The 17,715-nt window shown below is 43.5% G+C and overlaps 1 protein-coding gene across 2 annotated transcripts in view; it reads left to right on the plus strand.

Moving 5' to 3' along the window:
* The window catches only part of LOC115461889 (ankyrin repeat and SOCS box protein 10-like), a 41,089-nt gene extending 31,571 nt beyond the window's left edge, over window positions 1–9,518 (plus strand). For both annotated transcript variants that reach the window (XM_030191949.1, XM_030191953.1), the window contains exons 4-5: window positions 8,359–8,472; window positions 9,087–9,518. In XM_030191949.1, the coding sequence (XP_030047809.1) occupies window positions 8,359–8,472; window positions 9,087–9,272 (300 nt within the window). In that variant the 3' untranslated portion in view covers window positions 9,273–9,518. The remainder of the gene's footprint in view (window positions 1–8,358; window positions 8,473–9,086) is intronic.
* Window positions 9,519–17,715: the final 8,197 nt, after the last annotated feature.

Consider the following 17,715-nt stretch of genomic DNA (forward strand, 5'->3'; position numbering starts at 1 on the left):
AGGTGGAAGCATACATGGTCTTATACTTCAGCCTAGAACACGTAGGGTAATGGAGGGGGTGAAGGGGGAGGAGCCTCAGCACTTTGAAACAGGAAGGGAGCTCCAGGAATACAGAAACGTAAAAATAGCCATACTGGGTCAGACCAATGGTCCATCTAACCCAGTATCCAACAGCGGCCAATCCAGGTCAAAAGTACCTGCCAGAAACCCAATGGTAGCAACATTTCATGCTACCAATCCTGGGGCAAGCAGTGGACTTTTCCTCCAGGAACTTGTCCAAACCTTTTTTAACCCAGATACATAACCCGCTGTTACCATATCCTCCGGCAATGAGTTCCAGGGTTTAACTATTCATTAAGTAACAGAGTAACATAGTAGATGATGGTAGAAAAAGACCTGCACGGTCCATCCAGTCTGCCCAACAAGATAAACTCATATGTGCTACTTTTTGTGTGTACCTTACCTTGATTTGTATCTGCCATTGTCAGGGCACAGACCGTATAAGTCTGCCCAACCACTAGCCCCGCCTCCCCCCACTGGCTCTGTCACCCAATCTCGGCTAAGCTTCTGAGGAGCCCTTCCTTCTGAACAGGATTCCTTTATGTTTATCCCACGCATTTTTGAATTCTGTTACAATTTTCATCTCTACCACCTCCCATGGGAGGGCATTCCAATTACCTACCACACTCTCCGTGAAAAAATACTTCCTGAGTCTGCCCCCCTTCAATCTCATTTCATGTCCTCTCGTTCTACCACCTTCCCATCTCTGGAAAAGGTTCGTTTGCGGATTTATGCCTTTCAAATATTTGAACGTCTGTATCATATCACCCCTGTTTCTCCTTTCCTCCAGAGTATACATGTTCAGGTCAGCAAGTCTCTCCTCATACGTCTTGTAACCCAAATCCCATACCATTCTCGTAGCTTTTCTTTGCACCGCTTCTATTCTTTTTACATCCTTAACAAGATACGGCCTCCAAAACTGAACACAATACTCCAGGTGGGGCCTCACCAACGACTTATACAGGGGCATCAACACCCCCTTTCTTCTGCTGGTCACACCTCTCTCTATATAGCCTATCAACCTTCTAGCTGCGGCCACTGCCTTGTCACACTGTTTCGTCGCCTTCAGATCCTCAGATACTATCACCCCAAGATCCCTCTCCCCGTCCGTACATATCAGACTCTCACCGCGTAACACATACATCTCCCGTGGATTTCTACTCCCTAAGTGAATCACTTTGCATTTCTTCACATTGAATTTTAATTGCCAAACCTTAGACCATTCTTCTAGCTTCCTCAGATCCTTTTTCATGTTTTCCACGCCCTCCCAGATGTCCACTCTGTTACAAATCTTAGTATCATCTGCAAAAAGGCAAACTTTACCTTCTAACCCTTCAGCAATGTCACTCACAAATATATTGAACAGAACTGGCCCCAGCACCAATCCCTGAGGCACTCCAGTACTCACCTTTCCCTCATCCGAGCGAATTCCATCAATCACCACCCTCTGGCGTCTGTACGTCAACCAGTTCCTAATCCGGTTCACCACTTTGGGTCCTATCTTCAGCCCGTCTAGTTTATTCAAGAGCCTCCTGTGGGGAACCATGTCAAAAGCTTTGCTGAAATCTAAGTAGATTACGTCCATAGCACGTCCTTGATTCAATTGTCCGGTCACCCAAAGAATTCAATGAGATTCGTTTGGCACGATTTCCGTTTGGTAAAACCATGTTGTCTCGGATCTTGCAACTTATTGGTTTCCAGGAAATTCACTATCCTTTCCCTCAGCATCGCTTCCATTACTTTTCCAATAACCGAAGTGAGGCTTACCGGCCTGTAGTTTCCAGCTTCTTCCCTATCACTACTTTTGTGAAGAGGGACCACATCCGCCATTCTCCATTCCGAAGGAACCTCTCCCGTCTCTAAGGATTTATTAAACAAATCTTTAATAGGACCCACCAGAATCTCTCTGAGCTCCTTCAATATCCTGGGGTGGATCCCGTCCGGTCCCATGGCTTTGTCCACCTTTAGATTTTGAAGTTGTTCATACACACTCTCTTCCGTGAACGGTGCTATATCCACTCCATTTTCATATGTACTTGTCAGTCAATCGCGGTCCTTCTCCAGGATTTTCTTCTGTGAAAACAGAACAAAAGTATCTGTTTAGCAAATCTCCTAATCAGCAAGATTACATGGTTCTTTCACCGTACAAACACATCAGTAAACTCAATAATTCTTTAAATATTTCCTCCTATTCATTTTAAAAGTATTACCATTTAACTTCCTTGAGTGTCCCCTAATCTTTATACTTTTTGAAAGAGGAAAATATTTATATATGTTTACCTGTTCTATACCACTCAGGATTTTACAGACCTCAATCACATCCCCCCCCCCCCCCCCCCCATCCGTCTCTTTTCCAAGCTGAAGAGCCCTAGCCTCTTTAGCCTTTCCGTATACGAGAGGAGTTCCATCCCCTTTATCATTTGGTCGCTCTTCTTTGAACCTTTTCTAATTTCGCTATATCTTTTTTGAGATACGGTAACCAGAACTGAACGCAATACTCAAGGCGTAGACTTATCATGGAGTGATACAGAGGCATTATAGTATTTTATTATTATTATTATTTATTTGTTACATTTGTATCCCACATTTTCTCACATATTTGCAGGCTCAATGTGGCTTACATAATGCCGTAAAGGCATTCGCCAAGTCTGGTAGGGGATAAGTACAAAATGTTATAGTGGGATAGGGAAGATCAGATTCAATCATGTTGGATTTGAGGTAAAAGGGTTTGTTAATGTCCAGTACGATCTTAATAATGAAGTGTTGCAGGGTTGAGGCATTTAAGTTGGGTCAGTCAGATATGCCTTTCCGAATAGGTGAGTCTTTAATAATTTTCTGAATTTTAGGTGATCGTAAGTTGTTTTCACCACTTGTGACAGTGCATTCCACAGGCGCGTGCTTATGTAAGAGAAGTTGGATGCATGGGTTGTCTTGGATTTTAGTCCTTTGCAATTTGGGTAGTGGAGATTCAGGTAGGACCGCGATGAACTGGTACTATTTCTGATTGGGAGATTGATTAGGTATCATGTAACCTGGCACTTCACCGTAGATAATCTTATGGACTAAGGTGCAGATTTTGAAAGAGATACGTTCTCTGATAGGAAGCCAGTGCAGTTTTTCACGGAGTGGTGTGGTGCTTTGGAATCGTGTCTTACCAAATATAAATCTGGCTGCCGTGTTTTGGGCCATCTGGAATTTCTTTGTGAGTTGTTCTTTACATCCCACATAGATTCCATTGCAGTAATCAACGTGGCTTAATACCATTGATTGAATTAAATTACGAAAAACATCCCTTGGGAAGAAAGGTTTTATACGCTTGAGTTTCCACATTGAATGAAACATTTTCTTTACGGTGTAATTGACTTGGGACTCAAGTGTAAGATTTCGATCAATAGTAACACCTAGTATTTTGAGACTATCAGAGATGGGAACGGAATGATCTGAAGTGAATAAGGTTGTGGGTTTGTAATTGTTGTACTGGGATGAGAGGATAAGGCAATGCGTTTTGTCGGTGTTCAGCTTCAATTGAAATGAGTTTGCCCATGAGTGCATGATGTTTAATCCACTCTTGATATCGTTGAAGATTTCTGATAAATCATGTCTAAAAGGGATGCAGACTGTAACATCATCAGCATAGATGAACTTTTGGAGACCTTGATTTGATAGGGACTTGACCAATGGGATCATTAATATGTTGAAGAGTATTGGTGATAGAGGTGAACCTGAGGAACTCCGCAGTCTGATTTCCATGTTGATGATATATGTATTAGATTTAACTTGGTATGACCTGGTGGTCAGAAAGCCTTTGAACCAATCAAGTACATTTCCACCAATTCCAAAATGATCTAGAAATCAAAGAAGTATACTATGCATATTGAATGCACTTGACATGTCAAATTGGAGAAGGAGTATGCTATTACCTAAGGCTATTTCACTCTTGAATTTGGCCAGTAGAGTGACCAGCACAGTTTTTGGTACTGTGGGAAGGGCGGAAACCAGATTGAGATTCATGTAGTAAAGAGAATTTGTCCCAAATAGTCAGTGAGCTGTTTGCTCACCAAGCTCTCCATCAGTTTAACTATAAGTGGGGATAGATGCAACTGGGCGATAATTGGTGATGTCATTTTTTTCTTTGCGTCCTTTGGTATAGGGGTGAGTAGATTGTTGCCATATTCTTCAGGAAAATAACCTTGTTGGAGCATGTAGTTTTAAGTACGATGAGAGGTCTTCTAAGAAGTGTTTGGGAGCAAATTTGAGAAGGTAGCTGGGGCAGGTGTCCAATTTGCAGTGTTTGTTGGAGAATCTGAGAAGAGCTAGAGTTACTGAGTCGATGGCGAGAGGGGGAAATTTTAACCAACTACGGTCAGCTGGGCATTTGCCAGATTTTGAGTCCAGATTATTAATGAAATTTTCAATGTCATTGTCATGCTGAGGAAGTGTATTGCGTAATTTTATTATTTTGTCACAGAAGTATTTAGCGAGACTGTCTGCAGATGGCGTGTCTGAATTGTTGGCGATAATTGGAGTGGTGTCTAAGAGCTTGTTCACGACCTATTTTGGATTTGTAATAAGATCTTTTGGATTGTCTTATTGCATATTTATATTTTTTATGTATGTTTCCAAGCGTTGAGTGAGTACTCATCCTTTAGCTTTCTCCATGCTCTTTCAAGTTTCCTGGTTTGTGTTTTGAGTTTTTTTAGTTCATCATTGTTATCAATAGAAATCAAACAAAATAAAACATGGAAAAGAAAATAAGATGATACCTTTTTTATTGGACATAACTTAATACATTTCTTGATTGTCTGGGGTTATTGTCTGGAAGTACCGTTTGTCAATCGCCAATTCCAGCTTCTCCCGCACACGGCTGCTCTCTCCCCTCTCGTCTGCCCCTCCATTTCTCGTTAACCGGCACGTCCTGTCAACTTTCAGCACCGACAAATCAGCAAAGGAGCCTGAGATAGGTCGGGAATTTATTATAGCCCAAAAGCTGGAAAACCGATTCCCAGCTTCTCCGCACGCGGCATGCTCTCTCCCGTCTCGTCTGCCCCTCCGTTTCTTATTAACTGGCACTTCCCGCCAACTTTCAGCACCAACAAATCAGCAAAGGAGCCTGAGGTGGGTCGGGAATTTATTATAGCCATAAGCTGGATCCAACTGTTGAATAACATTCGGATCAAGTGAGTTACGTCGATAGTTAAAATTGTGCGAAAAAGTGGGCACTAGAGAATCTTGTCTATGTCGGGAGGGAGTGGAGTCAGGTAACCGTCGGGTGGGCCACTAAGCAGCGTGGTTGAGATCAAGGCACTCGTTAAAGGCTCGATAAGGATTTCACAAAGTTCTTTTACAGGACAATCGGATGAGAGCAGTGTACAATCAGTCGCTTCTGAAGGAGAACTTCTCGATGAGATCACAATGAAAAGCGGGTTGAATTATGGCCAATTAGAGTCGATTCTTGTAGTAGATCCGCGGAGTTAGCTAAACCGTGAATCTCCCTACGGCGGCCATCTTAGGAGTATTATTAAGTATTATTCATCATTCTTTTCTTAATAATTCCTAGCATCCTGTTTGCTTTTTTGGCCACAGTCACACGCTGAGCAGAAGATTTCAGCGTATATCTACATCAACACCTAGATCTTTTTCTTGGGTGCCTGACTCCCAAAATGGACCCTAGCATCAAGTAACTATGATTGGATTTTTCTTCCCAATGTGCATCATCTTGCATTTGTCCACATTAAATCTCATCTGCCATTTTGAAGCCGAGTCTTCCAACTTTCTAAGGTCTTCCTGCAATTTTTCACAGTTGACATGCAGTGTAACAAATTTGAACATCTCACTCATCATTCCCATTACCAGGTCAATAATAAGTATATTAAATAGCACTGGTCCCAGTATAGATCCCTAGGGCACTCCACTATTCACCCTCCTCCATTGAGAGAAATAACTATTTACCCTACCCTTTGTTTTCTGTCCAATAACCAATTCCTAATCCACAGAAGAACATTGCCTCCTATCCCATGACTTTTAATTTTCTCAGGAGTCTCTCATGAGGCACTTTGTCAAAAGCTTTCTGAAAATCTAGATACACTACATCAACTGGCTCACCTTTATCCACATGTTTATTCACAGCTTCAAAGAAATGAAGCAAACTGGTAAAGCAAGATTTCCCTTGGCTGAACCCATGCTGACTCTGTCCTGTTAAACCATGTTTGTCTATGTGTTTCAGTGATTTCATTCTTTATAATAGTTTTCACTATTTTTCCCAGCACTGCATCAGGCTTACCGGTCTGTAATTTACTGGATCACCCCTGGATCACTTTTTAAAAATAGGTGTTATGTTGGCCACCCTTCAATCTTCAGATACTATGGACAATTTTAATGACAGGTTACAGATAAGTAAGAGCAGATCTGCATTCATATTTGAATTCTTTCAGTACTGTGGGGTGTCTACCATCTGGTCCAGGTGATTTTAGTTTGTTGATTTGGCTAAGTACATCTTCCAGTTTCACCTAGAATTCTTTCAGTTCTTCCGCATCATCGCCCTTGAAAACCGTCTCTGGCACAGGTAGATCTCTTAAATCTTCTTCCATAAAGACCGAAGCAAAGCATTCAATCTCCTCTACTATGGCCCCGTCCTCCCTGAGTGATCCATTTACTCCTTCATGATCTAACGGGTCCCATAGATTCCCTCACAGTCTTTCTGCTTCTGATGTACCTGAAAAAAGTTGTTACTATGAGTTTTTGCCTCTTAGGCAAGTTTCTCTTCATATTCTCTTTTGGCTTTCTTTATTAATGCTTTGCATCTAACTTTCCAGGGCTCATATTGCTTCTAGATTTTTTCATTTGGATCTGAAAGATGTTCTTTTGGTTCTAATAGTCTCTTTCACTTCTCCCTTTAACCATGATGGCTGATGTTGCTCTTCTTTCCACCTTTATTAATAAGTGGACTTCTGCTCTGCCATTGGGAAGGTCTGGGTTTTTTTTCCGGTTAAGTATTGAAGACAAAAAGCATGTTGATAAGTTCTTCAGTGATGTATACTGTTTGGCATCAATTTTTCGATTAAAATTGAGTAAAATTAGTGCTAGATTTTAGAGTTTAACATTGGTAGCTGTTTTTTTGTACTGTTTTTTTCTCCTAGAAAAAGGAGTTGGGTTTTTTTTGGTTTGTCATCGAGCTGATGAGAAGGACCGTATGGGGTTGTCCCAGGGTAGTTGAGGCTCAAGTTGTTTAATATTAAGAAACTCTATCGTAGCATCTCTTTGCTCAATTTTAGGAGCAAAATTATTACCCGTATTTAGATTTTTCAACAATGTCCATTTTTGATTTAAAGTCCTACCCTTTCAAAAATTGAAAGCTGCTACTGTAGATTTCCCTAGCGACTACACTCCAGTTATTCAGTCAGGTTTGATCATGTTATGATCACTGTATCCAGGAGACCCAATACCAGTGGCTCCAAGAAGCGGTCATTTATTATGCCTAGCAATTTTACCTCCCTAGCACTCCTGATGTTGCATGTAACCAGTCAATATTGGGGTAATTGAAAGTACCCATTATGTCAATGTTGCCACACCAGGGGCGTAGCCAGACAGCAGATTTTGGGTGGGCCTAGGCAAGAAGTGGGTGGGCACCAAATGTTCTCTCCCCCACTCCCACATCAAAAAAATATCTCAGCTGGTGGGAAAATGCTTCTCTCCAGTCTCCACCTTGGTAGTCTGCAGCAGGCATGCGCTGAAAAGTGAGCATGAGAAGGTGTCAGTATTGTGGAGAGCAGCATTTTCATTACCATGTGCTACTGTTGGATGGGCCTGAGCCCTAAGTGGGTGGGCCCCTGCCCACCCAGGCCCACCTGTGGCTACGCCACTGTGCCACACACATACAATAGACACACTCTGGAATGTATTCAGACAATACTCAGTACAAGTCATCATTCATATTGAGCTAATAAAAATAAACACACATACAACAGACACACATTGGGACATATTCAGACAATACTCAGTATGGGATTGATCATTTATGTTGCGTTAATAAAAAAAAGACAAGAATTCTCTCAGATCATTGTTGAGGATGGTTTCAGGCCACAGCAGTGGAGAGTACAGCAAGAGTATTCTGGTGTACAGATCAGCCACAAGGAGGCGCTAGAAGTGACTGTATCTTTCCCCACAACCCAAGGAGACACTTAGATATACAAAGAAATGACTGTCGCTGCTAGATCAACGATTAGGTTAACATCTTCATGCTTAAGTCGAAGCTCAGGTCACATGATGGAAGTGTCACCTGCTCTGATCTTCTCCTCCCAGGTGCTGAAGTACTGCAGCTCATCACCCCGGACAATCGAAGCCTTAATCAACTCGTATGATCGTGTTCGTGTCAGTGACAGCTGGGTAGATGCTGTTTCCCCAGAAATTGTTCAGGTGAGTAGCAATCAGAATCGGACCGCAATGGTATTACATGCTCATCACAGCTGTCTGCATGGAATCTGTATTGTGGACACATCACTTCTGTCTCCATGGAGTCTCCCTGTATTTTCCATATAGACTAGTGTAGATGAAGTCCAGGGAAGTGCTATTCCAATGGTACAGGGTCTGCCAACAAAATGATACATAAGGACCTAAATAATTGCACTTTAAAAGGAAGAGAGTCAGTAGAGTGATAGACATTCACATACCCTAAAAGTATTAGTGCAAAAGGAAACCTCTTTCTCAGGGTGATGGCTAATGAACATGACCTAAGAGTCCGAGGGGCAGAATGAAAATATTTCTTCACTGAAGGAGTGATGGGTCCATGGGATGGCCATACAGAGCTTGTGTTGAAGACAAAAACAGTAACATAATTCAAGAAAACCTAGGATAAGTACAGATTATCCCTGGTTGCAAAGAAGCCAGGAGGGATCCAGAGGTTAACTGCAGTGAGAATGAACTAGGACAGACTCAATGGGCCTCAGTGTTCTTATCTACATCTTATTCTCTTTTTAACTTTTCTTTTCTCACCCATCATCCTTTTCTTCTCTTGTCTTCCCTTTTTGCAGAAACACTTGGATTTTTACCAGTCTCTCTTCTGCTTGTCCCAGAAGCCTCGGTCCCTGCAACACCTCACCCGATGTGCTATTAGGAATTATCTGGAAGGGCGGCTTCACTTGGTCCTGCCTAAACTTCCCTTGCCACCTGCCCTTCTTCAGTTCCTGATGCTCAGCTTTGAAGACATTCTCTACTAGACTAACATAATACCGTGTCCTCTCTCCAACTTTACTCCATCCTCCCATCTTCCTTAACTCTGGGTTGGAAGAGGAAGCTGTCTTCTCAATGTGTACGGGGGAATTTGGAAGGAGCATTGGCGTTGGGTTGCTCACAGATGGGACAAACTAGCTTTTGGTTGAGTGAGGAGTGGCATAATGGTAAGTGCAGTGGGCTTTGATCCCAGTGTACTGGGTTCAATTCCCACTGTCACTCCTTATGACCTTGGGCAAATCACTTAACCCTCCATAGCCTCAGGTACAAAATCTGAGATTATGAGCCCTCTAGGGACAAAGATAGAACCTGCATGTAAAGTGTGATTGTTCTCCTCTTTGAACTTTGATGGTTAAGTGGATCATAAATGCGAAAATTAAATTAAAAGGCGAGTGGGAGGGTGAGGAGAAGTGATTTCATGGTTAATTGTTTTTGGTTTGAGTTGTGTACTTTAGCATAGGCCATATGGACTTTGTTAAATAAATAAAAAGGAGAACTGATCTTGTATTGAATGCGGGGGGGGGGGGGGGGCTGTTTCCTGATTCAGGGTGTGAGGAGCAGAGCAGGAGTTGCGAAGCTCAGTTTGATTGGTAGGATGGCTATAAGAAGCACTAATACCCAAGTTTATTAAAATTTGATAGACCGCTCAAGCAAAATCTAGGCGGATTACAACATTAAAATATTATAAAATAAGAAAAGAATGCTGGAGTGAACAGTAAAGGAGTAAGGAAACAAAGAACCACAGCAAACACTCAGATATGTACACAATAAATCCAGCAGATCTTGGAGGTCCCCAATAAGTCACTCCTGGACACAGTGAAACAGAGGAGGCGAAGCAAGCTCTCAAGTCAGGAATCAAAAGCCACTGAAGAGAAAAAAGTCTTCAGTTGTTTCTTAAAAGGGCACAGTCAGTTCCTGCCAATTATTCATCGGTAAACTGTTCCAGAGCATAGGTCTAGAGACCATAAACAAGCGACATCTAATAGTCGGTAGAGGTAGTTCCCAGGGCGAAGCGACAGTCAACAGGTTCTGAGAACAGGACCTAAGAGTCCGAGCTGGTATATAGGAAACCAAAAGTACATAAGTATTTCCACACTGGAACAGACCAAAGATCCATCAAGCCCAGCATCCTGTTTCCAACAGTGGCCAATCCAGGTCACGAATACCTGGCAAGATCCCCAAAAAGTTCAATACATTTTATGCTGCTTATCCCAGAAATAAGCAGTGGATTTTCCCTGCACGAATATAATGAGAGTTGATGTGGAGAACCAGGATTGGGATTGATTTCCCCAGTGGAGAACAGGAGAAGGAGCAAGAGAGTACAGAGAAGAGTAGGAGAGGCATGACAACAGCGACGAAGGCAAGATGTACTCAGATAGAATGGAGATGGTTGAATGAAAGAAAGGAAATGTTGAAGGTTGAGAAGGAAGAGGACAAAAGCGATGGTGACATGATGAAAGCAGAGGGTGGACAATGTGTTCCTGCAGCGTACAGTGGTTTCAGATGGAAAAACAGACTAGGAAGGGACGGTACCAAGAAGAGAAAGTGTACTGGAGCCATAAGTAGTAACTGGGAGAAAATATAAAATGTATAGAGAAAATGCTCGAGGGCCCTGGGAGGATCGGGGTGGACCTGAGAGTCACCCCGGACAAGGCTGTGAGGATATGCAGATGAGCTGCAAGTCCTCCACAGCACCTGGAAGGCAGCCGGTGGTAGAGCTGGGCACCTCTCAGCTGAGGCAAGGCTTACCAGGGGTTAGGCCGAAGCCAGCATTCCTCCCCCTGAGGGTTGCCTGATCCTAGCCAAAAAGCACCTGGAAACTCTGTGCACTTGGAGCGAAGGCCCTGGGAAGATCGGGGTGGAACTGGAGTCACCCCGGATACAGCTGTGAGGAAATGCAGAAGGGCTGCAAGTCCTCCACAGCACCTGGTGGGAGTGCTGGGCACCTAGAGCGGAGGCCCTGGGTGGATCAGAGTGGACCTGGGTGTCACCCCGGAGAAGGCTATGAGGATATGCAGATGAGCTGCAAGTCCTCCACAGCACCTGGAAGGCAGCCGGTGGTAGAGCTGGGCACCTCTCAGCCAAGGAAAGGCTTACCAGGGGTTAGGCCAAAGCCAGCATTCCTCCCCCTGAGGGTCACCTTCAATGATCCTCTGGTCATTTAGGGCACCTTTTTGTGACTCAGTCATGATTAAATTGTTATTGGACCAAGAATCCAACAGTATTATTGCAACATTTTACTCACTAAGTTCCAGTACACGATATCTTCCCCTCCTCCACTGAGATATACAGGACCCGCACTCATAAGAACATAAGAATAGCCATACTGGGTCATAGCATTGGTCCATCCTGCCCCGTATCCTGTTTCCAACAGTGGTCAAACCAGGTCACAAGTACCTGGCAGAAACCCAGTTAGTAGCAACATTTCATGCTACCAATCCCAGAGCAAGCAGTGGCTTCCCCCATGTCTATCTCAATAACAGACTATGGACTTTTCCTCCAGGAACTTGTCCAAGCCCGTTTTAAACCCAAATACGCTAACCGCTATTACCACCCTTGAAACTCGTTTCTGGTACTGGCAGATCACTTACATCTTCTTCCGTAAAGACCAAAGCAAAGAATTCATTCAATCTCTCCGCTATGGCCTTGTCCTCCCTGAGCGCCCCACAGATTCCCTCACAGGCTTTCTGTTTCTGATGTACCTGAAAAATGTGTTACTATGAGTTTTGTCTCCACAGGAAGTTTTTCTTCATATTCTCTTTTAGCTTTCTTTATCAGTGCTTTGCATCTAGCTTGACACTGCTTATGTTACTTCTTATTTTCTTCATTCAGAGCCTTTTCCCATTCTTTTTTGGCTCTAATAACCTCTTTCACTTCCCCTTTTAACCACGCTGGCTGTCATTTGCTCTTCTTTCCACCAAACTTGCCAGGGTTGCGGTTAAGCCGCCGAATTGGGCGGCTTTTCGGAAATGGCTGTGGGGAATTTTCTAATCACGTGGGTTGTGGGGATTTGGGCGGGTTTTCGAGCGGCCGCGGTGCGGGATTGGGTGGGTTTTCGCAGCCGCCGATTGGCCGGTTTTCCTGCTGCCAGGGCTTCTATTGGTCCAATTTGGTCCAATAGAAGCCTTTCAGGGGCGGGGTTGATGTCAGGGGTGACATCAGGGGTGGGGCTAGTGATGCGGGAGGGGGGTTAGTGACGCGGGAGGCGGGGTTAGGTGACGCGGGGGGCGGGGTTCTGTGACACGGGAGACGGGGGTTGGCTGCAGGCGGTTTTTGGGTGGGTTTACGGCTGGTTTTGGGCTGGGAAAAAATTTTTCCCAGTTGGCAACCTTGCTTTCCACCTTTGTTAATACGTGGACTATGTAAACCCCCTAGTGGTGGAGTGGAGAATTACAATAAATAAATACATAGTTGGATACTCCACACAACCAAGGCATTTGACAAGAAAAGCTTTAAATATTTTATTAAATATTAAATAAATGGAAACACTTGGAGATGTTTCTTTAAGTTGGTACAAATTGTTAAAGTTTGATGATATTAAAAAGAAATAGTACCAGGTGTTAAATACTTTGCAACAAATTACAAAGGCAATAAGGAGGGGGATAATCGAACGGGGGCGCCCATCTCTAAGGACGGCCCAGTAAAGGAGAGGGGCAACCCGTATTATCGAAACAAGATGGACGTCCATCTTTTGTTTCGATAGTACAGTCGGGGACACCCAAATCATGAAATTTAGGTCGACCTTAGAGATGGTCATCCACGGTTTTCGGCGATAATGGAAAGCGAAGACACCCATTTCAGAAACGACCAAATCCAAGCCATTTGGTCATGGGAGGAGCCAGCATTCGTAGTGCACTGGTCCCACAAACTGAATGGAAAAAGCCCTTCCCTTACCGAACTTTGGTCGTCCCCGTGACAGAAAGCAGTTGAGGACGCCCAAAATCGGCTTTCGATTATGCTGATTTGGGCGGCCTTAGGAGAAGGATGCCCATCTCCCGATTTGTGTCGGAAGATGGGCGCCCTACTTCTTCGAAAATAAGCAGGAAGGTGTTCAAATGTACAATTAAAGTTATCAACACCCCAACCCAAGTTCTGCAATAACACAAAACATCCCAAAAATGTACACAAACTCAATTGTTACTTTGCTAATTTAACACTTTCACTACTAAAATTCCAGCATTTTCCAGGACTACAGCATCAGATAAGTACAAAAAGCTACTTCTTCCCTTAATGTCGTTCAAATTCTGTCCCATAGGGAACAGACTCTTTATTCCCCAAATCTTAATTTTTTTTACAAACCCCAACATGCTCCGGAACACCCAGACTTCCCTCAGGTAAGTATTTCACAGTAGATGTACTCAGATCTGAGACTTCCTTACTGGAATAAAATTGTGTGCACACAATGATATTACCGGAATATCAAATCCTTGCACCGCAGCTGCCTTGCATTGGGTAACCTTGGTTGCCTCTGCATCCATGTCTCCTGGGGCAGCAATGTCCGCTCACAGACTCATTTTAAAAAATGCCCCCCCCCCCCCCACACACAAAAAAAACCATCCAAATCACAAAATGTCCACATCACATAACGTCCATGGTATTTTCGAAAACAAAAGATAGACGTCTATCTTTTTTGAAAATGACCTTCTTTTCTGTTCAGAATTTGGACGTTTTGTGTAAAACGTCCAAATTCAGATTTAGATGTTCTATTGAAAATGCCCTCTATGTTACTATGGGGCTCATTTTCAAAAGAGAAAAACGTCCAAAAAGTGACATAAGTCTGCATTTGGACGTTTATCTCACAAAAACATCCAAATCAGTATTTTCAAAACCTCCTTTTAGAGGTTTTTCTCTGAAGTCTAGATCTCAAGGGGGTGTGTCAGGGACATTTTCAAGGTGGGCGCTTTTGAGCAAGACCCGTTTTTAAAACAAACAGCTGTAGTGGGAATTGAACCCACTTCCCCATAACCACTAGGCTACTCCTCTACTCCACACAAGAGGTGCCCCAAATGATCAGTTGACCACTGGAGGGAATCAGGGATCACCTCCCCTTACTCTCCCAGTGGTCACTAACCCCCTCCCACCCACAAAAAATGTGATTAAAAATATTACTTGCCAGCCTCTATTCCAGCCTCAGATGTTATACTCAGGTCCATTGGAATAGCATGCAGGTCCCTGGAGTAGTCTAGTGGTGGGTCCAGCGCATTGCAGACAGGTAGACCCAGGCTCCTACCTCCCCCTACCTGTTACACTTGTGGTAGAAACTGTGAGCCCTCCAAAATCCACCAAAAACCCACTGTACCCACATATTGGTGCTCCCTTCACCCGTGAGGGCTATGGTAATGGTGTACAGTTGGGGGTAGTGGGTTTTGGGAGGCTCAGCAGACAAGGTAGGGGAGCAATGGTGAGATGTGTACCTGGGGGCATTTTATAAAGTCCACTGCAGTGCCCCCAAGGATGCCCTATTGCTTTCCTGGGATGTCACTTTTCCACTATTCTACCTGATGCCAAGCTTTCTATTCTTTTTTATAACATCTGAGCCTTGTATCTATTGTTTATCAGTAGATTTGAGCTTTGAATTCAGATCTATAGATAAAAGGAGGTCTCATTACATATATCTAAATACCAGAGTACTATTTTTCCATACTTCAAAGCAAGAGTGTACATTCCCTAATTACCTGTCCCAATGCAACTGAAGCTTTTACCTCCTCAATGCATGTAAATTGTTTTTTTTCCTATGTGTGGATTCTCTGATGCCCTGTGAGGCTTTCTTTACAAACAAAGCTTTCACCACACTCAGGACATGTAAATGGTTTCTCTCCCGTGTGGACTTTCTGATGCACTTTGAGATTTACATTACACCCAAAGCTTTTACCACACTTAGAACATGTGAATGGTTTCACTGTATTGTGGATTTTCTTCTGTATTTTGTATATTTTGCATTTGGACGTTTTTTTGTTTAAAAATGTACCAAAATATAAAACATCCGAATCACAAAACATTTTTCCACACAGCATTTTCAAAAGGAAAAGATAGACATTTTTTTTTGTAGAAAATGACCTTCCTGTTCAAATTCATACTTAGATGTCATATCCAAAAATGCCCTTTGTGCATTTGACTTGCCCAAAGTCACAAGGAGCAGCAGTGGGAATTGAACCCATGTTGCCAGGATCAAAGCCCGCTTCACTAACCCTTAAGCCACTCATCCTCTGTTTTGGATGTATTGCATTTGGACGTTTTTTGTTCGAAAATGGACCCCCCAAAAAAAAGACGTCCATAGTATTTTCGAACATAAAAGATAGACGTCTATCTTTTTCGAAAATGACTTTCTTTCCTGTTCAGAATTTGGACGTTTTTGTAATTTAGACGTTCTCTGTGTCTTGCCATATACAGGACATAGACTGTAGAAGTTCATCCAGCTTCATTTCTCCACTGCTGGAGGGGCCGTTCAAGCCCCCCTCCTGTCCATCATAAATGAACATACAGCTGCTCATGTGTTAAGTTTTCTATTTAGGGATCCCTTGTGTCTATCCCATGCATTTTTGAATTCCATCACTGTATTTGTCTCCACCACCTACACTGGGAGGGGATTCCAGGCATCCAGCACCCTCTCTGTGAAAAAGTGCATTGAAATCTTCTGCTCAGTGTGCAGCAACAGACAAAAAAAAAAGCAAACAGGATGCTAAGAATTCTTAGGAAAGGCATGGTAAATAAGACAAAAAATACTTTAATGCCTCTGTATTGCTCTATGGTGTGACCTCACCTAGAATACTGCGTTCAGTTCTGGTTGCTGTATCTGAAAAAAAGATATAGCAGAACTAGAAAAGGTTCAAAGAAGAGCGACCAAAATGATAAAGGAAAGGTTAAAGAGGTTAGGGCTCTTCAGCTTGGAAACGAGACAGCTGAGGGGCTCAGGGTCAAAAGAATTCAATCACATCACCCCACTCTTCAAAAATGCACACTGGTTAGGTTACCAATTACACACAGGATTACCTATAAAATTCTTCTTCTGGTCTTCAAAGTTAAATAGTCCAGATCCCTTCCCTTTTTGGCAAGATTACTGACCCCGTATGTTCTTCCACGTGTCCTGCGTTCGTTCATCTCAGCAACACTTACTGGTTGTACCATCATTCCAGCACATCACGTGAATTGTGGGTTCCCACCCTATGGAATGCACTACCTCTCTCACAGACCTCCTTGAGTAAATTCACAACAGACCTTAAAACATATCTTTTTCAGGACGCCTTTATGCTACTCTAAGACTGTCCTAGGACTGGGCCTGACAGCCAATTAGACCTACCTCCCCTCTTCTCTGTCACCAGCTAATCCCAACTTTCTATCAAATAATGGAGTTCTGTTTCCTCCCTCCCCAAACTATTCTTCTCCTCTCTATCTTCTCCTTACTTAGTTTGTATCGCATAGATATTTTCCAATGTGCGGCATAACAAGACTTTAATAGACCTGTCACAGTTCAAGGAGAGGTGAGCCCTTGGGCCGTAGCCATGGACCAGCTAATAGCAGGTGAATCCCTTGAGCTAGACACAGCACTAGACAGCACTAGGCAAGGCAGGACAAGGCTTGATTGAAGACCAGCAGAAGACTAGAAACTGGATCTGGACAAGGCAAGGCAGGAACTGGATCCAGACAAGGCAAGGTAAAGCAAGGCAATGGGGCTAGAACCGGACCCAGACAGGGCAGGGTAAAACTAGGAAACAAGGCTAGAACTGAGTCCAGACAAGGCAAGGCAGGGCAAGAACTGGATTTGGATGAGGTCAAACAGGACTAGACAAGACTGGATCAGGAGATAAGACAGACAAGGCTGGGACATGGAGACAAGGCAGAACTGGAACTCGAAGACAAGACAGGACTGGACTTGGAAACAAATCAGGACTGAAATCAGAGGTAAGGTAGGTCTGGAACTCAAAGGCAAGGCAAGACTTGGTACTGGAACAAGGCAGTACCCCAGAACAAGAAGCAGGTATGAGTCTTCCTGGGGCTCATTGGGTTCTACTGATTATTTTTATTTTGCTACATTTGTACCCCGCGCTTTCCCACTCATAGCAGGTCCAATGCGGGTTCCAGGGTTTGGCAAGAAGTCAGAGCCACTAGCCCACCTCCTGCAAAAGAAGTCCCTTGAGAGAGTTGTGTTGGATGCTGGAACCGGACATTGCTTGCTTTCCAGAGCCTAAAGAAGACCATTTGCTCGAAGCCAGTGCTAGTCAGTCAAGACTTCAGCTGGTCTTTTATGGTACAGACGGATGTATCAGAGGTTGAGCTTGGGGCAGTCTTACCCCAAGAAGAACACCCTGTGGACTTCATCAGGCAGAAGCTATTTCCTAGGGAGAGACATTATGCAGTGATTGAAAAGGAGGCCCTAGCTATCAAGTGGGCCTTGGAGATGTTCCAGTATTATCTGCTAGGACGTCATTTCTT

The sequence above is a fragment of the Microcaecilia unicolor genome, chromosome 1, assembly GCF_901765095.1.
Source record: "Microcaecilia unicolor chromosome 1, aMicUni1.1, whole genome shotgun sequence".
NCBI classification, from domain to species: Eukaryota; Metazoa; Chordata; class Amphibia; order Gymnophiona; family Siphonopidae; genus Microcaecilia; species Microcaecilia unicolor.